Source organism: Cnephaeus nilssonii (assembly GCF_951640355.1).
Source record: "Cnephaeus nilssonii genome assembly, chromosome: 9".
Classification (NCBI taxonomy): Eukaryota; Metazoa; Chordata; class Mammalia; order Chiroptera; family Vespertilionidae; genus Cnephaeus; species Cnephaeus nilssonii.
This window is the reverse complement of record NC_137080.1, coordinates 86,098,577-86,123,853: the sequence shown is the minus strand read 5'-3', so window position 1 is coordinate 86,123,853 and position 25,277 is coordinate 86,098,577. Positions and strand designations below refer to the sequence as shown.

The following is a 25,277-nucleotide window of genomic DNA, read 5'->3' as shown; positions in this document are numbered from 1 at the left end:
CTGTGGAGGCTGAGGAGCGGGGGTAGTGTGGGAGGACCTGGAGGAAGCAGGGCTGAGCGCCTGGCTGAGCTGCAGAGAGGACAGCATGCCCCTATGCACTGTGGGAAGTAGGCAACGAATCCAGCCTGCAGCGGCGATCCTCTGGTCCAGAGATCAAAAGGATGTAGAGGAGGGTTTGGTGCCAGCTCTGGGGGTGCAGCAGCTGCACCCTGGGCCCCTACTGGGCCCCAGCGGAAGGGCCTCTTCACATCCTGTCATGGTCAGTTCTCTTCAGTCATTTCACAGGACACCCAAAGTCAGGGAGGGGGTCTCAAAGCTCATTAGCTCAATGCCCGTCCAGAGGAAAAGGAGCTCTTAGAATTGAGGCCGGGGCTGTGGTGTCTGGGGCAGGAGGAGGGGAGGGAGTCGATGGGCCTCGCCTGTCTCCTTGGTGAGGACAGGCCTCTGTAGGACAGAGGGGCCACAGTGACCAGAGATGAGAAGGCTGGTCCCCAAGTCTTGCACAAACCTTGCTCCCACTCCTCCCCTGGGCCCTAGTGGCTATTAGACCCTGGGTTTCCTTCAGATGAACCATCAGGGGCTTGGGATAGAAACGGAGTCTGGGACGCAGGGAGGCCAGCGAGAGGAGGAAGAGGAGAGAGGCAGCCTCGGACCGGAAGGAGCCCCCGCAGCAGCAGCACCGGGCGGGTGGCGTGTGCAGCCTGCGCAGACCCTGGGCTTCCTGGCACGTGTTCACATGCAGGCTCTGCCAGGGCCCACCCTGTGGGAGGGCAGAGGCGTCCCAGGGAGTCCATTCCTGGGGGACAGTTCTCTGGGAGAGCGACCCTTTGCGAGCCAGATTGTTTAGTTACACATCACACTGTGCTTTCCCCTTTTGCTATTCCTGGGCTCAGTCAGGTTGCAGCCTTGGCCCAGCCATGCTGGGGCGCCGGAAGAGGACCCAGGGTCCACCTTCGGGCCCAGGTGTTAAAGGAGAACGGTACCTACTGCCCCGACCGGGGAGCAGACGGCAGATCAGTGAGGGTTCCAGAAGGAGAATGTGGTAGAGCCCTCCCCTCCCCCACCAGCCACTGCGCACCTGAGGGCCCGGCTTTATCTCCCGGAGGCAGTGTTCCCTACAAGCCCCCTTCTTGCCTCAAGGACCCCAGTGCCGGCACTTAGACGGAGCACCCATCGCCTGCAACTCTAAGTTCTGGGAGAGGCTTCTTGGAAGAGAAAGGGAATGGTCAGACACTTGTCACAGAAACCGCCACCACCCGAACGGGCCTGCGCGAAGCCCCACCTCTCAGGCCTCCTCTCCTGCCCCGGAACCACGCCAGAAAAGACGTCCTCTGACATCGTTCACCAAGCCAGAATTTAAAAATAATTATATTAATAATAAATATGTTAAATTACATTTGAAACAATAGAAAAATAAACTGATAAATAAAATCAACAGGTACAAAATGTTTCAAAATTTCAACCAAAAAAATACACAGATGACAGACAAGACGAATGGACGTAACGGGAGGGCGCTAAATGCAGTCACAGGACCCTTCACAGTTTACAGCGTGGCTCCCTCCTCACCTGGTCACCCTCCTCTTCCGCTGGGAGACCAGGCCACTCAGTGGCTGGTATCTCTGGGGACTCCGGCCAGCGCAGGGAAGCATCTGGCCCCACCTCTGTGCCCTTCTGCAAAGCACCCCTGAACTCTGGTGTGTGGGTTCGGAGGACAGGAGCGTGGGCGGAGTCCCTACAGAGGCAGGTCAGTGCTGTTGTGCCGGGTCTTCCGGGCGGTGCCATCGTCCCGGGGCAGAGCCCTCTGCAGGTTGGACATGGCCACGGTCTTTTTGAGGTCAATCACGGCGTAGGAGTCTGAGCTGCGGGCAGGGTGGGTGGTGGGCACGGGGGTCTGGGGGGCTGTGGGGTTCTGGGGCCCCTTGGGGTGGTCTCCACCCCAGCCCTTCAGCTCCACCTGGATGTAGTTGAGCTGCCGCGGGGGCTCGGGGCCCGGCCGGCGGAAATCGAAGTTGAAGACCCTGGGGGAGCCTCGGCAGCGCGTCAGGGGCACAGGGAAGCTGCTGTGGCTGCGGAGGGCGGCACGGGTGCTGGTGGGCTTCTGCAGGGGGGTCTCGTCCTCCTCGCCGTCGGGGAAGCCATTGGAGGAGGGTGTGAGCCCGTCCCTGGAGTCCCCGTCATCCCCGGCCTCCTCCCCCAGTTGCTGGGCACGGCTCTCCCACACGGGGGGCAGGGAGGGCAGGTTCTCATAGTGCAGCAGGGCAGCCCGGCGGTGGGCAAGGCCATTCCAGCCTGGCTCCTCGGGGCTCAGTCTCCAGCTGGCCCCCGGCCTCAGCCCCCCGCTGACATTCTCGTAGGTGCACTTGGGCTGGGCCGGGCACTCGGAAGGGCCCTCGTTGTTGTTGTGGTGAGGGGGGTCACGAAGGCTGGGGCAGACACCCTGGCACTTCATCATGTGCCGCTGCCGAGCAGGAGTGGGACCCAACACGAACTTCACCTGGCCCGGCTGCCAGAACACCTGCGGGTCCCGCTGGTCAGGGCCCGGGGCCCGTGGGGGGAAGGGGGCCCGCCCCTCGGGCAGCGGCTGCAGGCAGTGCCGGCTCCGGCGGTGGTCATCCTCGCTGGCCGGCGTGTTGACGTAAGTGTGGGACTGGGGGGAAGGAGTCCAAATGAGGCAGGGAGGTCCAAGGGCAGGGAGGAAGGAGAGCAGAAGGGACAGGAGGGTGAGAGACGAGATGCAGAGGGGAAAGAGCTAGAGTTTTCTCCTCTTCCTTGTCCTCCAAACCTCCCAGGGCAGCTGCCTCCCTTCTGGGAACCGGCAGGGACCCTATAGATTTTCTTCCCGCCATGATTCTTACTGGGAGAAGGCGCCATATTTCCTGACCTCCGTACCCACCCAGACCAGGAGAGAGGGGTGGGTCAGCTGCTTGCTCACCTGCTCATCGGGGGCAATGAGGGCATGGGTGGACTCCTCTCCAAGTGAGGGGTGTCGAAGGCTACTTGTGGAGGGGCGCCGGGGTGCTGAGAATCTTGGGCCCTCTCCTGGGCATCCAGGGAAGCCATTGGAGAAGCTGGAGACACTGTAGCCTAGAGCTGGGGACAGAGAAGACAAGCCCAGGTGAAGGGTCCTTAAACCACTGCAACCGCGTGTGCAGCATCCTGGGACTCCTCCCCAGACCTCCAAAGTAATCAGCCACATGAACCAGCAGTCCCCATGACCTTTCACCTCTCTGTTCTTCACATCTTTTCCCTCAAAGCTCAGCTTGAATGCCATAACTTCCCGCTCACATCCTTCCCTAAAACACTGGTCATCACTGGACTGTCCCTTTGCCTCGTTCTAGCTCTGCCAAAGAGCTCCAGGGCAGCTCCTGGGAAGCAGGACTGTTTCCATTTTCCTGCCCCCACCCGCCAGCCATGGAGGCAGCACACAGAGCAGGTGCTCAGTGCAGACTCAGTGAATGAACCAGCAGCCGCTGTGACAACCTCTCCGGAAACTGGTCATGGGTAGAGATGCCTGCACCATCCATCAGGAAAGGTATACGGGGGTGACCCAGTAGATGGAAGGAAGGAAGCAAAGAAGCTCCAGACTGCTGTTTCCATGGAAACCCAACGTCTGCACCCTGACCATCCGTCGATAAAAGTTCCAGGACTCCCCAGGCTCAGCTGGAGTCACCCGACTGGCCCAGGCCAGGCCTCACCCATCCCCGAGTGGTTCTGATGGCGGTCGGCTCCCAGCCATCCCCCACCTACCTGTCTGACTCGGGCCTCCCACACTGGTGCTTCCTGGGCCTGTGCTTCTGTGTGTACGTGTGTGTGCATGCATGTGGGTGCACACGTGTGTGTGCATGTGTGCTGGGGGGGGGGCGAGGATGGGGTCTCCTCACCGTTGGGAGGCTGCGGGGCCCGCGGGAGGTCGAGCTCGGCCGGGTGGCTGTTGCGGGTGATGATGACCGGCTCTTCCATCACGTTGATGCTGTTGCACTGCATCAGATCCTGAAGGAGGTTGAAGATCTCCTCGGCCCGGGAGCACTTGAAAGCAAATATCCCTGAAGCAGGAGAGGAAGAAATGAGGCTCCTCTGATCCTGTGCCCCACAGGGAAGGGCCACAGAGGCTAACCCGCTGCACAAAGCTCAGGAGACGTCTCTAAGTGCCACTCCAGGCCTGCGGGGATGCGAAGAGCCCCTCCTCAGGAACACTCTCCCCAGCACATTCTAAAACGGGCGGAGCTGGGCTCACGTGCCTTCCCTTGCCCTCCCACTAGCTGTTACCATCCTGAGATCTAATACTTGAGCTATACTCCTCTGAGGTTAAGTCATTTCATAAGGATGTATGTGCACAGAGGTGAGGGGAAGAGAAGTAAAAATCAAACTGAGAAGGGTAGTATCAGATCAGTGACCACTCCTCACATGCTGCCCCATCTCCCTCTGCCTATACCCCTGGCTCCCCAGAAAATGAGCTCCACCCAGGGTACCAGCCCTCAGCCCCATGACCAACAGCCCAAAGCTCTTTGAGGGTAGAGAGTCTGTCCTATCACTGCTTCTTCACTGGGTACGTAGCCCAGATCCTGGCCAGAGAGAACATCTACTGTGTATAGGTCCCTGACCGCACGGAGCTTAAATTCTGGTGCAGAAAGGATGGCTGACTCGCTGAAGGACAAACAGCACAGCGATCGTGTGGCTCCTCCAAGCAGCCGCCTCATGGCCTCTCAGACTCGAATACAGGAACCCAAAGTCCCGGGGTCAGCAGGAGGGGCTGAGCACCTGTGACTCAGGGGATCCGAAGTTGCCCTCGGGATGTTGTGCCAGTCTGGGATTCTGCACTGACGTGACAGTGGGGCCCAGGACTCACGGGGGGCTACTTGGGGTGTGTGTGTATCCACAACAGAGATAGATAAAGCTAGGCTGGGATATGGGATATCTGAGGTTTGCAGGAATGGGACAGGAAGGATGGAGGAAGAGAAAAAATACTATACTGGCAAGCCATGTCGAGGGCTAAAGAAGGCCTGGAAAGCCGGAAGTTCGGGGAAAACCCTGTGCTGGGGCCTAGGGCAGCCCTTCCAGAATCCCAAGTATGGACTGAACACCACCTTCTTCCCTGCTGTCTGCTCAGTCAGTGTTAACGCCTCTGCCTCAGGAGCTCCAAGGTCAGATGCCGAGGGAAGGCGGCTCCCCCAGCCAATACAACCTCGGAGACGCACTGTCTGCTGGCAGCCATAAGAGCAGCTCGATCGTTTCACCTCTGCATAGTCACAACCCCAACTGCATTTACCGTGGTCCCAGCAGGACTCCTGGAGAGCTTCTATCTGAACCCTGAAAGAGAGCCCAGACCACACCACTGCTTCAAAGAGCCACGGAGAGCTGCAGCCTTGACCTCATGGACAACCCACCACACCCTGACCTCTGGCTACAGGGAGGAAGGGGAAGAAGGAAGTATATATCACACTCCATTGCTCACAGGTGATGAGGGATAACCGCTTGAGGGTTACTTTGTACACCGGGACCCAAGAGACCTACCTACCCAAATCCATCATTACCGAGCCACAGAGCCCTGAGGATGGCAGAGCTTCCTGCCTGGCTTTTCATTACTCACGGGCTCAAGGGTACATGAGCGGGGGGCTCAGAAGAAAGTTCCTTCCTACTCAGGGACCCTTGAAACTGGAGTAGCAGAGGGAGGAGGAATCAGCTGCTTTTCCCAAGCAGCCTCTGGTCTCGGAGCACCAGCTCCTCCCCACAAAGGGTCCCTGCCAGAGCGAAGTGAAAGAGCACTGGCCTGGGAGTCCATGTAGCTCTGCATTAACATGCCGGTGCTCCTGGCCATGAGCCTTCCCCTCGCTGGGCAATACCTGCCGAGTCTGAGCTGCGACTTCCAGCCCTAGCACCGGGCCCAGGTGCACAAGCCCTCGTGAGCATGGGGCAGGGGCTGGTACTCACCCTGGCCCGTCTGACACCGGCGGCCACTCTCAAAGGAGAAGAGGTTGGAATCATAGCCATAGCGCCGCAGGCAAAGGTACGGCCAGCGGACAGCCTCCCGCCGATGCAGGTGAAGCACCAGCTCGCTCTGGGTCAGCTCCATCACCCCGGAGCCCAGCTCCACCCCCTCATCATCCACATTCGTCACCTGGGGAGCAGGAGGCAGAGGGTCAATGAGTGAGTCCAACAAGGGGGTGTCTGGGTCCCTGAGCCATTGGGAGACCGGCAGGCTGAAGATGCAGGGCTACAGCTGGGAACCGAGGGGCTCACCTGACTCACCACAACCTCTCCAGAGTGCCAGCCACATGATTACTCAGTGCCACTGACCCACAACAGTTCTCTAGGCCTCGGTTTGTCATCTGCACAGTGAGTGGAGGGGTGGTCAGTTAACCTCCATAGTCAGACGGTTGGACGACCAAGATTAGATGACCCCAGATGGTCCATGGCTTAGTACCCAAGGACCAGATGTTAATGGAAGAAGGTGTTCGATTGTAAGTTCAAAATCTCAAGACCCTGGGAGAGTCAAGCCCAAGGCAGAACAAATACATACTGCCTCCACCACCTCCCCAACGCTAGGACCTTGCTGAGGGCGCCCTCTGGTGGTGAGCAGGAGAAACCATGCTTCAACAGGAGGGGCTCCACTACTTGAAAGGTGGGAGGGACCAGGGGTGCACAGGTCCATTGGGCCTGGCCTTCTCAGCAACACTAACATAGTGATTGCCATGTGTTAAGCACTGTCTTAAATACTTCATACATATTAACTCACCAGTACAGGCTTTTGTTGTTTTGTCCAAAAAAGGTATGTGTAATGTTACGAAGATATACTGACCGGACTGAATAATCTAAAAGCACCACCTCTGCTACGACTGCGTTACCGCATTTCTTCATTCTCGGTGGCACCAAGAGCCAAACACACAACAGTGGCCTGGGCTCCTTTTCCTCAGAGGCCCTGCTCTCAGGAAGTCTTAACGAGCCCACAGCCTCAGCCTGTCACTCCCCCTTCTCTGGGGAGGCTGAGGCAACGCCACCGCTCGGGGCCGAAGACCAGCAGGCCCTGGTGGGCACTCAGGAGAGGGGGGCTGTGGGTACCTTGAACTTGGTGGGGTGGTTGTCTGGGATGCTGTCTCTATTCAGGCAGCTGCAGCAGCTCCCCATGGTGTCAGAGCAGCCAGCCCACCCTACGGAAAGCATAGGGATAAGAAAGCCATCAAGGTCAGCTCCTAGCGGCCCTGCTCTAGGGAACTCGGGCAGAGCCATCTCACTGTGACCACCTCCTCTGCCCACGGGACTGTAGGACATAGGCCCTCCCTCAAGAAATTCCCACTCTCAACCCAGGCCCAGACACACACTGGATAAACATTAACTCAAGTTAGGATATGTTAAAGATTAATGCTAATGGGGGGATGGAAAGTGCTTCTCACACATATCATTTGATCTAGACCTTGAGAAGTATATAGGATTTTGGCCGATGGAATGACAGTGAAGGGAGGCCTGGGCACCAAGAAAAACATGAAACAAGTAGAAACCCAGAAGTGATTTGCATCAGGAGTTGGGTACTGGCCTTGAGCCTCATCCAAATTCAGCAAAGAAATTAATTTGGGAGTCCCAGACACTTTGGCCTATACTTTCCTCCTTTTCCATCTCGTTCTTCCCATATCATCCCAATCCTCTTTCCTCCCTTACCATCATCCCAACATCCATCTCAACTTTACCGTTTTGATGTTCTTTTCATTTGAGGTGCTACATTATGGTCAAAAGATACACTCGGAGGATTGAACATTTAAAACAGCACTCTTTTTATAAACTTGATTAGAAAAACACATGCTGGATTTGCTTTTGGTCAAAGGGGAAACACAATCTTGGCGTATCCCTCCAAGATAAGGCGCTCGGATTGTATGTCACCATCGTAGGACTGCGCCTAAGGTGGAGGGGATACCTACCACCAGGTCTGAGTGACCTAAGGGAGCATGCAAACACATGGACTGATTCCAACCAGAAGTTAAGGAGTTGCAACTTGATACCAGAAATCCATCTGTAAGATTAGATATCCCACTGAATGTATAAAGCTTTGAACAAGCCTGACCTGCACCCTCCATTCCTCCCAATTTGGGAAACTCTAGGAAAGTGGCTCCTATATATAGCTCTCACCTCACCTAGGCCATCGGGAAACTGACTCTGGGAGGGGCATGGGGGAGGGCCCACACGTTATTCCCCCTGTTCCTGGTGGGGCATCATGGCAAGCAGTCTGCAGAGAAGTCACCTGGATCCCTCCGGGACACGCCTGGGGCTCACCTAGCATAAGAGACAGAGACCACCGGTTAGTGGAAACATTCACCCTCAGCAATTGTTAAAGAGATTGACTTGCTGTCAGTCCATCCCACCTGGGTATCTGTTCCAGGTCCCAGTGGGACCAAATCACCAATGGATAAAGCAAGATCAAGGGCAAAGGGACCACAAATCCTGAGCGCCATAAGCTCTGGGAAGGATACTCTCCTCGTATCAATGGGTTTGAAGTCTGAGGCAGCCCGAGACCTTTTAAGTGGCCGCCAGACTCCATGTGAATCCTGTTACAACCAACACCAAAACCACCACCTTACCTTTGCCGAGAACTTGACAAAGAGCTTTCTCAAAAAGACACTATGACGTACAGGAAAGAGCACTGGCTTAAGATTCAGGAAACTAATATTCTAGACGTTTTGCTGCTACTAGGAGACCGCCAAGTCAGTCCCACCACCACCCACCCCAACTCCCACCCCAAGGCTTTAGTTTTAAAGGGAAATATTTGTAAACTGTGGCGCTTCCAGTGTAAATAACCTCTAGAAGTAAGTATGTAGGACAAATATCACTAAAACTTTCCTCTTTCATGACAATCTCATATTTGAAAGCTTGATAGATTTTTTTTCTGTTCTCCAAGCTCTGAAAGGCCTAAAATGTTAATACAAATGCTAACAATAAACCAAAATTTCAGGGATCTGAGCCCCAAGTAGACAAGCTGACAGGACAGGACCCTGGAGACTCTTGAAATCCCACCTTCCTTCCTGGAAAAACACGATCATTTCCTAGGGCCTCTTGTACTCAATATGCTTGGAAAACTTTGCAGGTGAAAAGACCCCACCCTCCTGGTCTGGCTTTTTTCTTTGGAAAGTGGTAGCAGGCTGAGGGAGGTGTGCACAGCCTAGAGCTGGGGCAGGGGCTGGGGAAAATATTGGGGCTTGAGCCATCACAAGGAGTCTGGGGGTGAAACCAAGAACTAACTATAGGGTGCAAGATGGGGGAGGCTGTTGCACCTTTTCTGTCCTTCTCTTTAAGATACATATGATGACAGCCCAATGAGGGGCATTACATTGGATGGGACAGGAGAAGGGAGTTCTGGTCCGGGATAGGTTTGCATGGGGCACGGAGCTAAGAGGGGGTTATGAGGAGTCAAAATACATTTGAGGACTGGGGAGACGTGGGCAGTTTTCTGGAGTTGAATATGGTGCAAGGAGAATGGGGAGGGGTATGACGGATCAGAGGAATCTCAGGGCGGCGGAAGCATGGGGGGGCATCCAGGAGAGAATGTGGGCGTGCGGGAAATTCGCAGGATGAGGGGTTCCGAGGGCACCAGGACGTGCGAAGGTGTGTCGGGTGGGGGTGGGGTGGTTCTGAGGAGTGAGAAGAATTTAGGTTGCGGGGTTGTCAGGGGGATTTCTAGACTGGGAACCCCAGTTGATTCCAGGAAGGAATGGGGGCGGTCGGGCCGCGCGCCGTCCCTGCACCCCCGCCCCCAGCCCTGGGCTCCGCCATACGCCGGTCCGCCGCGGACGGGAGCGGAGACTGCAGCGCGGTGCGGCCTCGCTGGAGCCGCCACGTCCCCGCCCCGCCCGCCCCGACTCACATCGCCCCGCGGCCCCGGCGGCGCCGGGCCCCGCTCCCGGGTGCCGCTGCAGCAGCCGCCGCCCGCCCGGAGCTAAGATCTCCCTGCCCAGCCCCACCCCGCGGTCACGGGGTCGGAGGTCACCGGCGGCACCAACGAGACGCTGCGGGCGGGCGGACCCGCTCGGGGCGGCCGGCGCGCAGCCTAGAAGGTCCCTTTGGAGGACTTTGCAGTGGGAGCAGGGAGCATGCGCACACGCCAGAGGGCGCTCCAGGCCAGCGGCTGAGCGCTCCTGGGGGCGGGGCCCGGGAGAGATGGGGCGGAGCCTGGTGCGGGGGCGGGGCTGAGGGGACGGAGGTGGGACCAGGGGTTCCACTACCCCGAGCAGAAAGGGACTCGAGGTGGAAGGAGAAACACGGAAGATCGGGGAGGGGTCTGAAGGGGTGGCAGAGAGAAGGGCAGTACCAGGGACTCTGGCAAGAGACCGAGAAAGGGGAAGGGGCGGAGGGACCACTGGGGAGAAGGGGGAGGTCCTGCGGGGGGGACACAGAGAGGGGCGGGGCTAGAAAACCTGAGGGAGGTTTGGGGGGATCTGCGTGCTTGGTAAGGCGTTCTGTTCGGCGAGAGGCCGAGGACCCGGCATAAACGAGGTTCCCCGGTCTGCTCGGCGCCCACAGGGGCACGAGGCCGGCACGGAGCCCAGGGTAGTGGGGGCGGGGGAGCGGAGCCTGCACACTTCCCACCCGGATCTCACAAAAGCCTTCCTGAGCCCCGACCCCTTCCCGCGCCGTCCAGCTCGGCCAGCCTGGGAGGGCGTGGGAGGGGGGGGCCGGGCTCCCGGGCGGGAGGCGGCGGGGCTGCGCCTCGGGGTGGGGACTCCGGGAGGGGAACGCGACGGCGGGTGCGTCCCGAACGGCCCAGACACCGGCGCCGCGAGGGCGAGTCCCCAGCAGATCCCGCCTCTTCGCTAACCGCCCAGCAGCCACACTGGGAACCCCAGCTGCCTGCGCACCACACTGCGCTGTCTGCCTCCAATGTGGGCCCCGCGAGGTCTGAGAAAAAACTTGGGGCATCTATCCAGAGGGTATTTGGCGGGACTGGACACTTCTCCTCTTCTCCCCCTCACTGTCCGGGAAACCATCCCATCCCTTTACCTCCCCAGACTATAGGGCCGTTCAGGCTCTGCCCTTTAGGGCGGGGTGGGTTGGGAAGGGCGAACTCCATGAGCCTGGTTGCACCTGCGCGCAGGTGAGAGAGGGGGTTCAGCCTTGTCCCTTGTCTAAGGGGGCAGGGGGAGGGGAATTCTGCAACGAATCAGCATGTTAGAAAGGTGGGGTCCAGTGCTAAGCGGAGGTGGAGTTAGGCTGCCTTTGAAGGGGATTGAAGGGTGAGGGGCGAGAGCTGACTTGTGAGCATTGTCTGTGTGGGACAATTCATACAAACTAGAACTAACCTGGAAGAGAGGGTAGAGTCTCCCTGGGACCCCAGATGTACCCCCTTTTCCTGTGGGCCCCCCTCCCCCAAGCACCTCTTGCTGCCTGGAGCAGGGGCACAGCTGTTAGGGAAAGTGGCTGCTCCTGGCCCAGAGTGTGAATGGCCCACCCTGGCTGCCTTCCACAGGAAACCTGACCTGAGGGACAGACGGGGAAGGAAGCGGGTGGGTGCGGAGCCAGGGAGCTGGGAAGGGTGGCACAGGACCTCTGAAAGGGGGTGCAGAGGGGGGCTGTGGGCTGGGAAGCAGTATAACTCTTAGAGTCCAAACCCTGTTCCCACCTCCTCTTCTAGAGGCCAGGGATTTGGTGATGGCCCTCCTGTGCCCCGCTGCCAGTCAGAATCCATCTCAGCTCGCACAGGAAACCTCCTAAAGCTCCCCTTAGTCTTCCAGTGTGACGTGGGCAAGGTAATGAACCTGTTTGTTTCAGCCTAAAAATGGGATAATAGAAACTACTTCATCCAACTGTTGTGAGGGTGGAGTAAAGGATGTAAAATGCTAGAATAGCCCCTGGCACGGAGTAAACAGAAAAGTTAGCGCTGGCTGTTTCTTTCCCTGTGGTGCTGTGTCTACCTGCCTAGAGCTCTAGCCCCCTTCTGCCGGGCTTCGTCTCTGCCTTACCCACTAGACCAGGGGTCCTCAAACTTTTTAAACAGGGGCCCAGTTCACTGTCCCTCAGACCGTTGGAGGGCCGGACTATAGTTTAAAAAAAACTATGAACAAATTCCTATGCACACTGCACATACCTTATTTTGAAGTAAAAAAACAAAACGGCAAAAACACCCGCATGTGGCCCGCGGGCCGTAGTTTGAGGACGCCTGCACTAGACTTGGAGCTCCTTGCAGGCAGGGCCCACCCCTTTTCCACTTCAGTAGTTGCCTCCCACCCCCGAGATGCTGTGGTCATTCCAGGGCTTGCCCCGAGGAGGGCTGAAGAGATGCGCTTAGAATTGTCCAGAGAAATGGCTGCTATAGATAAGAGGCTAGAAACACGAGATTTCCCTGTGTCCTGGAGGAGCTCATAGACCAGACGAGAAGCTGCGAGAGGCACCGGGGGCAGAGAGAAACAAGTGCTCAATCTTGGGGCACTGGTTGTACTTCTGGAGCTCGGGGGAAGAACAGCCATGGGCTGGAGAGGCTGAGAAGGGCTTCCTGGTCCTGTCACCCGGCTCAAGCCCACGGCTGGGAGTGGGGAGGAGGCAAGCCCACGGGCCTGGTAAGTACGCAACAAGGAATGGTGGGAGTTAAGGCTATGGAGGTGGGGAAGGAGGGTCCAGTCTGCCCAAGGCTCACCAGAAAGGCGAAATGCCCTCTCCTCTTTGCAGGAATCCGTTTCTACAGCCCCGCCCTCCCTCCCCCACCCAGGACATGAGGGTTTGACTTTAAATATGTTCACATGAATACACATTACCTCTCCAAGGGGTCTGTGTTGTTAAAGCAAACCTGAAGGGGGTGATTTTAAGCATATGAAGGGAAGCTGTTTTGAGGTGTGAGGCCTCCCCACCCTCCATCAATCAGCTGCCCTGGTGATCTTAAAGTTGATTGTCCAAAAGGGATGTGTGTATGTGTGTGCTTGACTGTTGCTCCAGATTGGAGAGGAGGTGGCAATGAGAAGGGGAGGGAAGAGGGAAAACCTAGCTCCACTCCTCATCCGCTGCTGTGTCTCCTCAGGATCCTGAAGTTCTGAGCCTGGGGCTCCTTGGCCTGGACACCAACCGAGCCCCCAACTGGCCTGGGCTCCGGACGCTCCTGCAGCTGCTCCCTCCACAGGACAGCGATGTGGGTCTCCCTCTCCCCAGCTTCCCTCTTTTTACATTCTGTGGAAGAACCTTGGTCCAGAAGTCAGGGAACATGGATTTAAGGCCTAGCTATGCCACTAACTGGGAGAAGTCATCCCCCCAATCTCAGCCTGAGTTTTCACATCTACATAATGGTACAATGATCTAGATGATGGCCGTACTGCCTGCCACAATGCTTAGTTGAAGAGCAAATGAGAAAATGGACATGAACGACTTTTGAAACAAATAATGGAATGTACAAATGTAGGGAGTATGGTTAAGTATTTATTGAGACCCTATGTGTGCCCGGTCTAAAGGCTTATAATCAGTTGGGTAGGCAAGACAGGAGAATATGGACTAAGTAGGGCAAACACCATGGGAAGTAATATTGAGCTATATCTATGGTTCATTGGGAGCAAGCACCTAAATATGTGGGGACAGGGCTAAGTGCTGTGCCAGAGCTGAGTGATGCCGTCCCTGGGGGAGGGGGAGAGTAAGACTGAGGTGGGTTTACTGGCACTCTTGTCCCTGTCCCTCTTTCCCTTTCCATCCCAATGCCCTTCTAGGCTGTTACCACTGACACCTCCCTGAGGTTCTACAACCTTCCTTTGACCCACCAGCAGCTAAGCCTTCTCCACTCAAGCTTCAACCTTGCCTGCTGGGGCTCTCCTGGTCACAGTGGAACCTGTTTCTGCAGGAGCGATACTGCCTGGCGCTTGGGGAGGAGGAGCTGGCTGAGCTCCGGCTCTTCTGTGTCCAGCGGAGGCGGGAGGCCCTGGGACAGGGGGTGGCGTGCCTGATGCCTCCCAAGCTCGAAGAATGCACCTGTGAAAAGGTATGTAGTATTACCACCCCCCCCCCCATATTCCCCTTCCTCCACTCTTTGCCCTCTCAATTCTGCAGAAGGAGCTAGCTTCTGAGACTCTGGTGAGAAAAGGGTTTGGGGATTGACAGTATGGCAAACTTCAAGAGAAACCAAGTTTGGGGGTGCTTGGTGAGCCTGCAGTGGAGGTGGGGTTGGGATGGAAGAGCCAGGAGGGTGGTGGTGCCTCTGACCAGCCAGCACCCCGCCTGGCAGTGCAGGGAGCGCCCGAGGCCAGGGGAATACGGAGTGTTTGCAGCCAGGGCAGGAGCCGCGCTGCTGGCACCAGGCTTGCTGTGCTTGCCAGGCCTGTGGCCAGGCCCTGACACACCGCATCTACTGCTACCGCGACGGGCACCTCTACTGCGGCCGTCATCGGGCTGAGCCGCTGAGGCCACGCCCCCGGGCCTGTGACCAGGTACAGCTCTGAGTGGAGGTCTGTTCAGGGTCCAACGTGGCAGGATGTAGGGAATCTCCCCCAGGATCAGGGAATGGAGTGGGGCGAAGAGGCACAGCCTAGGACCTTTGTGTTTCCCTTGCTCCGACTTGAGCTCTGGGCATGGGGGACCCTTTGCATCCTCCCTCACTGCAGTGTCCCCCATATTTCCTGGGATTGACAGTTTCTCTGGAGCAGGGACTCTTGGACAGACGTTCCCATCAGTGTTCTAGGTGCCCAGTGCTGTGCCTTATCATGCAAGAAACTCCCTTGAGTTAGCATAATGTGAGCGCGGAACCCTGGGTCCCACTTCCCCACTTCGGGCTGTGCCACCTGCTAGCTGGGGATCCGGCTAAGCCAATCAGCCCTCCCTGCGTCGGAGAGTGGTTGAGTAGATCAAATGAGAATGTCTGTGGACGTGCTGTAGCGTTAACTGGCTATAAGGCGTGGTTACTGGATGAAATGAATGAGTGAATGAATGAATGAATGAATGAGCCGGTCCCCACTCCCTCTCCCCGCCGATCTTCTCCCGGCGCTGCACCGAGGCGGAGGGATGACGCTGGCACGAGAACCACTTCTGCTGCCAGGACTGCGCCGGGCCCTGGGGCGGAGGACGCTGTGCCCTGCCGGGGGGCGGCCCTTGCTGCCCCAGCTGCTCTGAGTCGCTATTCGGATGCCGGCTGGAGCCTGGCCGCGACACGGGAAGGAAGGCCGTCCCTCGGTAAGGGAGGAAAGGTGCAGATCGAAGGGGAAGTGGGCAGCGGCTTGGGCTGGGCAGAGGGAGCTCTCCCGGGCTGGGGCCCTCGCCCCGGTCCCACGCCGTCCCGTCCCTCCAGCAGCGCCCCCGTCCTCCAACCGCACCCCCAAACCCGAGCTTCGGGGCCCGCAGCTCTCACCACGCATCCCTGGCCGGAGCACTCCGGGGGCCTCCAGAGCCCATCCCGCGCCGCGGGTGAGGTTGCGGCGCGGGACTCACTCCGGGACTGGGGATGCTGCCGCCCCCTGGTGGGCGGAGGCGGGGAGGGGCGAGGAGCCGGAGAGGACTCGCGCGGAGGCCTGCGCACCCCCGGGGGCGGGGCGGGAGGCGGGGCCTAGCTACGCGGGGGCCGCCCCGCCCGGGTCTGGGGGTGTGAGACGCCGGCCTCTGAGAAAGGCCTGTCTGGCCCGGCCGGAGCCCGGGAGGCAGGGCTCGGCAGAGCTGAAGGAGGGGACCGCGCTCCACTACCCTCTGCGACCGTCTCCGGAGCAGTCTTCGCCGCGGCTGCCAGCTCCAGTCCGGAAACCCAGAGGCGGCGGCTTGGGTCCCGGCGGGAGCCGGAGTGCCGAGCTGGGGACAAGGCTGAGGCACCCAAAGGACGAGAGCAGGGCCCCTGGAGACGTCCGTTGATCCCAAGGAGGATGTCCCTTGCCCCACCTGCTCCTCTTCCTCTGACTCAGAACCTTAGGTCAACGCCTTCCCCGGCCCTGCCAGACCCCGAGACGCCCCCAAGCGGTGACAGTGACACCTCCGGGAAGCACTGCACCACGTGCTAGTGGCGCGGCCCGGGGCAGGGGGAGTCGAGGGGAGGGGTGATCTGTAAGGCGGAGGCCGAGACTCCTAGACTGAACGCAATCAGGGACACGCCTGGGAGAGGCGGCGGGTGACAAACTGAGTACTTCCTCTTCAGCCCGCGCATTCGGTGACTTTTGATGGAGACTTTCTTGGGGAGCCCCATTCCCCAAAGCTACGCAGCCCCTGCTGAGCTAGCCCCTACTGCGACCCCACAGGCTGGGGCACCTGGATCCCCAGCATCCTCCTGAGCCAATGAAGTGATCACTCCGAGGCCGCGGGTGACGTGACGGCTGGGCGAGCCGGAGGCCGGGAGGGGGCGGGAGGTGGGACCGGACCCTGGAAGCGCAGGGCCGAGCCGGCTCCTCCCCTCGCAGAGCACGTGGGCGCTCAGCCCCGGGGTTCCACCTCTAGGGGGTCGGACTCGCTCCAGCCGCGGCGCCCTCCGTTGGCCGGTAGCCGGCGGAAGTACGACGCCGGAAATGGCGTCATCCCCGTGCGCGGGCAGCGTTCGTGGTCAGGCCTTGCGGAGCGTGGAGGTGCTGCTATGGCTTCCAGCGGGATCGGTGTGAACGCTGGCGGCTCCGCAAATGAAGCTGCAGAAATTCCAGACAATGTGGGAGACTGGCTTCGGGGCGTCTACCGCTTCGCCACCGATAGGAATGATTTCCGGAGGTAACCGAGCCCGAAGCCCGGTCCCTCTGCCCCTCCCCTCCGAGTACATACCCTGCGGCCTCTCCCTCCGCCCGGGCTGGCGCCTCCGGGTGGTCAGACTGCTAGCATCTAGGCCTTTCCGTGACTGGCCGAGATTAGCTGAGGGCCTGGACTCGGAGAGTGCCGATGCAGCAAAAGCGATGTTTTCAGTTACCCTGACCGAGGTGCGGTGGGGGTGGGGTGGACCCGGGAGGAGGAGGCGCCCACACACACGGGCTTTTCGGCCCTAGATGAGCGTTTCATTGGTCTTGGCATTTGACCTTTCCCTTATTAGACAGACACGAAGTCTAAATAACTGTGTGGGTCTTGGACAGGCTGCCGTGTAATGATCACCGCCCTGCAATCTAAAAGTGTTTTGCCTCTGGGAGGTTTTTCCAGGGTGGTGGCGGTGGGAAGCCTATGGCCACAAGGTTAATAGAATAATTCTTTTTCCAGGAACTTGATCCTCAATTTGGGACTTTTCGCTGCAGGAGTTTGGCTGGCCAGGAATTTGAGTGACATTGACTTAATGGCACCTCAGCCAGGGGTGTAGCCAAATAGGTAAGCAGGTAACCACTGTCTTGTGTGTCATAAGAGTCCTAGAGGCAGGGAGAAGCAATAATTTTATCAGCTGTTCACAAAATATAGGAGACTTGATGTAAAACCTTCGGCAGCTTCCTAGTTACATATGTTTCCCTGTTAGAAGGAATTTGAGTCTACCCATTTCCCTGCAGTGCTTTTACATGCCACCTACTGTTCTGTTGTCTGATTGCAGACACATGGAATCCGAGATGTACTTGAACCTTCCAAACAGAGCCTCCGATCTGTGACTGTCACAAGACTTTCCCTGATAGCAGCTGAGGTTTGATACAGATGGCTACCTTCCCTTCCCTGCCTGCTTTCCTTCGAAGAGTACTCAGAATTCATTCTCTGGTCAGCAGTCAGGCTTCAGCTAAAGTGTTGTCCTCTGTTTTGTAAAGTTCTGTACATAATTCCTAAGTTTTGGTAGAGAGTGATCTTTGCTCTTTCTTGAGGAATAACCTGATGGTATTTTAACAATTATCTGAAATAAAGACTGCACACAAAGACAGCCATTTTTGTTCTTTTAATACGAAACTTCAGCTTACAAAAACAAGGTGTAAAAAGTTGATTTACAAAAATCATAAAAACATAATTTATATTTCACACATGAGATAGGAACAAGCCCAAACATGGTTGTGGCAGAGGTGGATTGCTTCATATTAAAAGAAAAAAAGAAATGGAAACTGTAGCCACCATTCATTGATGTTAATATAGCATGAAGCTTACTGAGGAATTTCCATTTGTGAGCGTTACTAGGGGAAGAATCTTTTCGGTGTTGCATAGCATGTTAATGCTCCAGGTGGGTTTTCCAGGCACCAGGGAGGCATTGTTGCTGTAAGAGAATGGGATTTATTGGTAGAAAGGGCAGTGATCGGCAGGTGGAGGCTAGGTGTTAAGTAAGCCTGAGCTATGGGCACTGAAGTGAGCATGTCTACTTGAGAAAACTGCTTCCTTCACAAGGAAATAGATGTTTAAGACACTGGAACTCAGTAGTGTCGCTGTCCAGTTTGGAGTTCTTTGGAAATGGGATATGTAATGAACTGGCCTGGAAAGACTCATGCAGGAGAGATGTGGAGATAGTGACACGTTCCCCTTGACAACTTTTTTCCTACTAGGCATTTAAAAAAATACTGCTTTCTCTGCCAAGTCTCTTAATGGAACTGGTATGGGATAAGGGACATGAATGGGAAAGGAGGGTCAGTGTAAATGTACCACAGTAGTCTAATTGTTATGGTTGACAGATGTTGTCTCTAGCAACCTGTTCACCAAAGGTAAATAAGACAAAATAATTCCTCTTGACCCTGCTGGCATAAATCTCATTAAGAAAGCTGTTTGAGCCGAAACCGGTTTGGCTCAGTGGATAGAGCGTTGGCTTGCTGACTGAAGGGTCCCAGGTTCAATTCCAGCCAAGCCTTCGTTGTGGGCACATCCCCAGTGTGGGGTGTGCAGGAGGCAGCTGATCGGTGTTTCTCTCTCATCGATGTTTCTAACTCTCTATCCCTCTCCCTTCCTCTCTGTAAAAAATCGGTAAAATATATTAAAAAAAAAAAAAGCTGTTTGAGAATTAGATTTTTAATATAACTTCTTTTAAAAAGCACTATTCCCTTGTATTAATAGGTCCCATTTGTTAAAAGGAGGGAGTTTGAGCCAGTGAATTCAGGGCTGTGGCTGGCTTAACATGAAACCATGAACCTTTAAGAGTCTACAGTGGGACCACAAAGGATTTGATAGATTTGTATCTTACCAGGTGTTAAGATGAGGAAGGGTCACATATATGAGAGCAAGGCTTAAGTTTGAAGCCGTCAACCCCAAAATGGTGACCAGGAAGGAAACTTTTATGCCACAGCATAGGTCTAAGCCCCTTTCCACCTGTGTCAGGCCACTGCTAAGACCAGTATGAACACCTCCTGTTCTTTATAACAGTGAAACTTACATCCTAATTGGTTTGGCTCAGTGGATAGAGCGTTGGCCTATGGACTCAAGGGTCCCAGGTTTGATTCCAGTCAAGGGCATGTACCTTGGTTGGGGACACATCCCCAGTAGGGGGTGTGCAGGAGGCAGCTGATTGATGTTTCTCTCATCGATGTTTCTAACTCTCTCTCCCTCTCCCTCTCTGTAAAAAAATCAATAAAATATATTTTAAAAAATCAAAACCCAGTAAAATTAAGATATGGTAGCTTTCAAAAGTATTGAAATTTCACTCAATTTAATGTTTTATATTGTATGTCAATTGTAATTAAACTTATTTTTAAAAATTAATGTTTTAGCTTCAAGTAATAGTGTTCACTGTCTGTTGGTTTGTAAAGCCATATGCTGGTAAGGTAAAGTTTTATTTAAACTGGCTTAATTCCTCAAAGTGATGAGACTAGCAAATAAAGCTACCAAATTTACAATTTCAGAAATGGTGGTGAGTAATCATTCTATGAATGAAAGTGCTGCTTTCACCATTCCAACACATAGAATTCTTCCCAAAGGAAATCAGTTTTACATCCTGTCAGTTTTCAGCCCTGGCTAATAACACAGTACTATGAAAATCTCCTTACACTACTTACTTAGATTTTAAATGGAAACTTGCCAGTAGAATAAGTATGGAAAGAGCCTACAAAAATGACCATTCACCTCAATGCTATAGTAGCTATGGTGTACTTAGGGCAATGTGTGGATTGAATGAGTACAGTGGTTAAAGTCAAAGCCTTAGACCAGGAGAATGGTTAACTTAAATGTGGAAGATATAAACTAAACTCAGTCGTATTTGGAAGGCGCTGTCAGCAGTAGTGCTGACTTGAAAGAATGTGAGCCACCAGGGAGATACATAGTTACCTGGTAAAAAATTAAGTGGCCGTGGGAGGTTTACTCCAAAGATAGAACCTCCTCACCGAATTAAGCCAGTAGTTAAGCGGAGAGACCCAATTATTCAATGTGCTTTGAGTGGTGAGCTTTTTAAACATCCTTTGGTGAAGTCTCATGAGCTCAGTGGAAACCTTAGGGGCAGAGGAAAGGACTTGTGCAAAGAGCTCGAAGGTGAGCAGACGGGGTCTCACCTTCCACAGCCACTCAGCACCATCCCAGTCGGCACCTGCTGGGAAAGGGGGCTGTGGCAGGTTCTTGGAGCCTTCTCTCTAGCAAATTACACAGTGCACTGGCTTGCCTTACAATCTAAATCAAAGGTTCACATACAGGGGACTGTGTTCTACACTGCTTTCTGAAATTTTCTGCAAAAGGAATTTAGAATTAATGAAGGTAGTATTTCAAGGGACCCATTTTTGTTTGACTCCTACCATAAGTTGCCCAGCATTGAAAAACAAAAGCTTTTTCTGAACATTTGTGCTCTCCCAACCAGCTGGGAAAGCAGCCTTCCGCTCCTAAGATATAACCGGGATGGGGAACAGTATATGGTTAAGAAGGGGGGCCCTCCCGGCCTGATTGAACAGGCTTGAGTTAATGTTTTGAACATAAAAGGGGTGGTGAAAAAGAATGGGATACATAGTCTGCCTTGAAAAGCAGACATTTCATGAATAATCACAATTATTTTGGACATTACAGTAAAATTTCAGATCTTGCTGGTAAGAACAATTTGCTTTCACACATGAGACATGAAACACTTTTAAAAAGTCTGATACCAAATGTCCTTTACACTCTACAGACCAATATGCCACTTGACAAGAAGGATTCCTTTCCCTTAATCTTTTCAATCCCATGCAAACCATAATTGGGTACAAGGCACCAAATTTTATGAATTATATAAAATTAGTTCACAAAGCTTTATCAGTAAGAAAACAAACTCCATTTCTCCTTCCCTGCCTGCCCACCCACATCCCACCCTCCACACCCGACCAAGTTTTCCTTCTGCACTACTGTCGACCTCTCTCAGGCTTATGCTGGGGCCTCTAGGGCTATGCCCCACTGCCAGCCACCCACCCCATTAGTTCTTGCAATAGGACAGAACTGGAAGCCAGAGAAGGGAACTCAGACGCTCACTTACTAGAAGCCTTGTCATTAAAAACAAAAATAAACTCTGCTATTGAGTCCATAGGACACATTAACACTTCTACAGTTTCCAATTTTATTCATAACATTTAAAGAGACATCTGGAAATTGTTTATGGTGTGGCACTGCCCCCCTCAGTCTGAGAGGGGCTGGATCAAAGCTGGCAAGAGCTCTGCCCACCATTTAATAAGAGCTTCAGTTTCTAGCTGTTGAGGGCATTCCTAATCTTTTTCACGCTAGTATGAATGCTCATCTCCGAGGCAACCACAAGTATGAAGGTCAAGCTAGACTGAGGTAAAAACCCTTTCTGAGGGCCAGGGTGCATTCATCTTGGCTGGCTACAACAGAAAGTAAACACACCAGCCTACTGCTCAGGGCTCTTGGAGCAGGATGCTAACTACTTATCTGGGAGAAGCAGGTCCGGACGGTTCAGTTAAGAAATGTTGGGTTTGATTTGGCAGCATTTAGTCAACTTCTACCTGGTTCTTATTTTCTTCTCTTTTAGAATGTTTCAATGTAAAGTAAGATGCAACTAAGAAATTCATCTACTTCCAATATGTAAATAAATTAAAGGCAAAGGGACAATTCCCTCACAACAGCCGTTGATTTCTGTAGCAGGGAACTTTAATAAAAATCTTCATAAATACTAACTTCTCAACAGCGTCTAGTGTTGCTGCCTCTGGGTACCTGAGGAGTCTGTGACTGCAGGGGCACCTCCATGAATGTGCAGCTCAGTGAGGATTCTGATATGGGTGTATATTCCAACTCATTTTGAACAATTTTGTTAATTTGATACAAGGGTGTTCAGCTAAGGTAAGCCCTTATTTTACAGTTTTAATCTGCTTAATATGCCTTATAATATTTGGTATAAAACTATTTCTAAAAATTAAATTTGAAGATATTTTAATTTTCCATTAAATGTTCTTTTTTTTTTTTTCTCAAATATTTCCCCCTGGACAGCCTGAGGGATGAAGTAGATGCTCTATTCTTCTCCATTTGTAAGTTATCTTTTTCTAGAATAATAAATATAGCATTCAATGAAAGATGAGGCACAATTTATATTTTCCTTTTCTTTTTACTCTCCTGATTGTTTTTAGTTAATGGGCTTTTCTGTTGCCACAAAAAGTCATCACCAATCATTTTGACTTAAAATGTGGATCTGGAGAGTATAGCTTCACATCAGAGCCTCTGGCAGCGTATGCAGCTGTGACACTTTAAAACAGTGTCCAGGAGAAGGTGAGCCCAGGCCAAGCTTATACAAAGAAGCCTGTAGCAGACAATATAAACCAAACAGCATAAAAAATGCCATACGCTATCGCTTCCAAATAAAAGCTAAATATTACAGAAACCTCACAGTGTTGGAAAAAGCAAGTGTAATTTAAAATACAGGAACTCTCCCTTTCTTAGCAGGGTGAGCCATTTTCTTTCTGAATTTCCTCCATGTTTCAGTGCTGTCTGGCAGGTCCTAGGGGAGAGTTAATCTCAAAAGAGGTAAAAAACAAGTGCTCCAGATCTGCTCCAGAATGTGGCTCATCGATAGCACTAAAGCTACGACCCTTATTTGTTACCCTCTCTTTTTCTCAACTCCCCATCCCTTCCCAAACTCCCTTCCATAACTACCCCCTTCAAGTGACAACTCTACTTCTACCTGAATTGAAAAGTTTATATGACATACTCAGTCAAAAGATGAGCATTCATATGACAAGCTGAGGCAGCCTACAGCAACCCCAGAACAAGAGTTTCGGTTTGCATTCACTTGTACTGGCGAGTCTTAAGAGAAGGATTAAGAAGGGAAGTTCAGTGGTGCCTGATGAGGAGGAAGGTCTCCATCTGGGCCACTTCATTCCTTTAGAAACTGACCCTGCGTGGAAAGGTCTATTTGCTAGCACTGGAGTAGAGGACAGGGCACTCTTGCTTTCTCTGGTGGACTCTGTGGCTGGGTAAAGAAACAGTAGGGATGATCAGATTGGGGAGGAAACAAGCCAGAGCCACCAGCGGTAAACTGTTCAGACATATGGGGGACAGATTCCCTAAGCCCTTGGAAAGCAAAAACTCCCAAAACTTGTGGTGAACAATAATGTTCTAACCCTCCAGGAGCAAGAAAGAAGCTGTGAGCTAAGAAAAGCTACATGCTGCACCAAGTGAGATCAGGTGACAGGCATTCAGATAAGCCCTGGGCCACTGGCTATTCCCACCCACCCTCAACTGAGTTCTGAGAAAGCCTCAGACCACTGACCTAAATAAAGACCAATTTAAACTAAACCCTAGACCTTGACCTGAACCAGGGATTCACTACCGAACTGAGTAGCCAGAAGTGTCCTTAGGCTATGAAGAACATGTCACGAGCCAGTTTACTGCTTCCCTATATGAACCTCTCCTTTAGAATGAAGGAATGTTCATGCCAGTCTCAGAAGCCCCAGGGAAGGTATGACACGTGAAAAACCTCCCATTTTGCATGGGGAAATTTGCTCCATGCATCTCATTCCACTCTTTAACTATCCTCTCCTCCCCCCTAAGTAAGTCCGCAAGTTTTCAACCCCTGAAGATTACTTCCTTTGTAGGAACAATTCCTTAGACTTCACTTGCTGCCTCAGAACCAATCCCATCAGGAAAGCTGCTAGCCCAGTGCCCCCGCCCCCCCACCATGTGCTTTGTCCTGGGCTGCTTACATCAGGAGGATTCTTCTGGTGCTGCAAGGAGGCCCTGATTAGCAGGGGAATCACATAATGGAAAAACATGGCTGCTCTCCTGGCTGGATATGATCAGCTTACTCCCTCTTTGCTCTACCCAGATCACTCTATATTCAGAAGTAACTGATGAAGCTTCATACAAGTTTCTACTTTTGATTTGTTTTATCAAAGGAGGGACTTTCCAAATCAATTCAAAACAAAGTGACTACATATTTTATGATAGCATATGAGTCACCTGGTACCTCTGCTCTAGACCCAGTAAGGCAAACCCAGTAACCTGTTCCTGCAGTAAACCTCATTTCCTATCAGGAAAGATGTACAGACACCAATAGTTTAAAAGCAAGCCAGTCTGTGATGTGCCTCCCATTCAGGGGAAGGTCCGTGGTCTGCCCTCATTGTTGCTGGGCTGCACCTGAGCTTGGAGATGGGTTTCAGAGAGTTTTGCATTGCCCTGAACTGTTCTTTGAGTGTAAAAAAGGATGTAGGCTTGAGTTTTGCACACTTCCTCGACATTGCATACATTCAGCTTTGAGTCATTGCAGTGGACCCAAAAACCTAGGAAACCAAAGGAAAGAAAGCGTAAATGACTACCCAACTTATATTTCTAATCAGCAGGCAAAACCAGGAGATGAAGAAAGTGTGAATAGAGCTAACCCTTGACTACTGGTGGTGGTGGTGGTGTGGAGTGCAGGGGAGACAAGTAAATGAAACCAAGAGACTTCCCTGTAACCACTAGCTTTAACCCCACCAAACCTCACCACAGTACTGCTTACAATATCACCCGACTGGAATTTTTATCCTTATTTTATTCAGACTTTTTCATTCCCCATTAGGGCCTTCCACAAAGACAGCCAGGAGACTGAGGGCGAAGACGGGAAAAGGAGGAGGATGAAAGGGGGTATGTAAATAGAGAGGAGTGATAAAGGAACATTTAGAAGGAATAAAAAGTTTTTTGTTCATAGGCTCACTCTGGCTGCCCCAAGGGCTGAGGGTTCAAGATCAGCACACTGCTGAAAAGACCTCGCAGCGCACCTGCCCCAGCGCAGTAGATGGGAGGCTCTGCTCTCGGGACTTCTTGGGAGGGGCCCTCGATCCCCACACCTCCCATGTAAGGGATGTAGTAAAGATATAGTGAATACTCAAAATGTCCTCAACTTCATTATAAGCCGAGGCTAGTGAGATTCATGCAATACCTCCATGAGGCTAGATGGGTCATATAATTTCTGCATAACCAAAAAGGAAACAGGTCTGCAGCGGAAGTATTAATAATAATGATAACCTCTAACATTGAGCATAATGTGCTAGGCACCGTGCTAATAAGCACTTTTACATGTGTCAGTTCTTGTTAATTTTCAGAATAACCTCATGATGTTATTTAGTGATTTA

General features: G+C 53.2%; 4 protein-coding genes across 11 annotated transcripts in view; 2 read left to right on the top strand and 2 right to left on the bottom strand.

The window, feature by feature from the left end:
* Positions 1-1,350: 1,350 nt before the first annotated feature.
* On the bottom strand, positions 1,351-15,616 carry FRS3 (fibroblast growth factor receptor substrate 3). Of its 5 annotated transcripts, XM_079780597.1 has the most exons (8): positions 9,845-10,067; positions 8,121-8,259; positions 7,057-7,145; positions 6,238-6,326; positions 5,929-6,115; positions 3,882-4,043; positions 2,933-3,090; positions 1,351-2,647 (listed from the first exon to the last, which is right to left on the bottom strand). In XM_079780597.1, the coding sequence occupies exons 5-8, from the start codon at positions 6,068-6,070 to the stop codon at positions 1,733-1,735; spliced, it is 1,377 nt and encodes a 458-aa protein (XP_079636723.1). In that variant the 5' UTR covers positions 6,071-6,115; positions 6,238-6,326; positions 7,057-7,145; positions 8,121-8,259; positions 9,845-10,067; the 3' UTR covers positions 1,351-1,732. The 5 variants fall into 5 exon arrangements, with proteins under 5 accessions (XP_079636723.1, XP_079636721.1, XP_079636720.1 ...); XM_079780595.1 differs by lacking the exons at positions 6,238-6,326; positions 9,845-10,067 and adding an exon at positions 15,287-15,616 and having other exon boundaries at positions 8,116-8,259; XM_079780594.1 differs by lacking the exon at positions 6,238-6,326 and having other exon boundaries at positions 8,116-8,259; positions 9,845-10,072.
* On the top strand, positions 11,046-16,472 carry PRICKLE4 (prickle planar cell polarity protein 4; the record flags this gene model as incomplete). Its single annotated transcript, XM_079781643.1, is given in 14 exon segments — positions 11,046-11,071; positions 11,609-11,723; positions 12,297-12,530; positions 12,986-13,093; positions 13,790-13,927; positions 14,171-14,226; positions 14,228-14,372; positions 14,909-14,944; positions 14,948-15,051; positions 15,053-15,111; positions 15,565-15,756; positions 15,759-15,830; positions 15,833-15,877; positions 15,880-16,472. Coding segments are annotated over 14 exon segments (1,374 nt in total). The 3' UTR covers positions 15,924-16,472.
* Positions 16,379-17,718, top strand: TOMM6 (translocase of outer mitochondrial membrane 6). Its single transcript, XM_079780624.1, has 3 exons — positions 16,379-16,614; positions 17,089-17,193; positions 17,408-17,718. The coding sequence occupies exons 1-2, from the start codon at positions 16,487-16,489 to the stop codon at positions 17,183-17,185; spliced, it is 225 nt and encodes a 74-aa protein (XP_079636750.1). The 5' UTR covers positions 16,379-16,486; the 3' UTR covers positions 17,186-17,193; positions 17,408-17,718.
* Positions 17,719-21,104: 3,386 nt separating this feature from the next.
* USP49 (ubiquitin specific peptidase 49) overlaps positions 21,105-25,277 on the bottom strand; it is a 103,935-nt gene continuing 99,762 nt past the window's right edge. For 2 of the 4 annotated variants that reach the window (XM_079780584.1, XM_079780583.1), the window contains exon 8: positions 21,105-23,137. In XM_079780584.1, coding sequence (XP_079636710.1) covers positions 22,896-23,137 — 242 coding nt within the window. In that variant the 3' untranslated portion in view covers positions 21,105-22,895. Of the gene's footprint in view, positions 24,447-25,277 lie in introns of all 4 variants that reach the window. The other 2 variants (XM_079780585.1, XM_079780586.1) reach the window with 2 other exon arrangements.

What these genes read in the sequence shown, in the direction of transcription:
- TOMM6 (XM_079780624.1), top strand. Translation starts at nt 16,487, where the DNA reads ATGGCTTCCAGCGGGATCGGTGTGAACGCTGGCGGCTCCGCAAATGAA. An exon ending in GATAGGAATGATTTCCGGAG is followed by an intron (nt 16,615 to 17,088) that starts GTAACCGAGCCC and finishes TTCTTTTTCCAG; the next exon opens with GAACTTGATCCTCAATTTGG.
- FRS3 (XM_079780593.1), bottom strand. Translation starts at nt 7,266, where the DNA reads ATGTCCTACAGTCCCGTGGGCAGAGGAGGTGGTCACAGTGAGATGGCT. An exon ending in ACCACCCCACCAAGTTCAAG is followed by an intron (nt 6,116 to 7,056) that starts GTACCCACAGCC and finishes CCTGCTCCCCAG; the next exon opens with GTGACGAATGTGGATGATGA. An exon ending in GGCCCCGCAGCCTCCCAACG is followed by an intron (nt 3,091 to 3,881) that starts GTGAGGAGACCC and finishes CTCTGTCCCCAG; the next exon opens with CTCTAGGCTACAGTGTCTCC.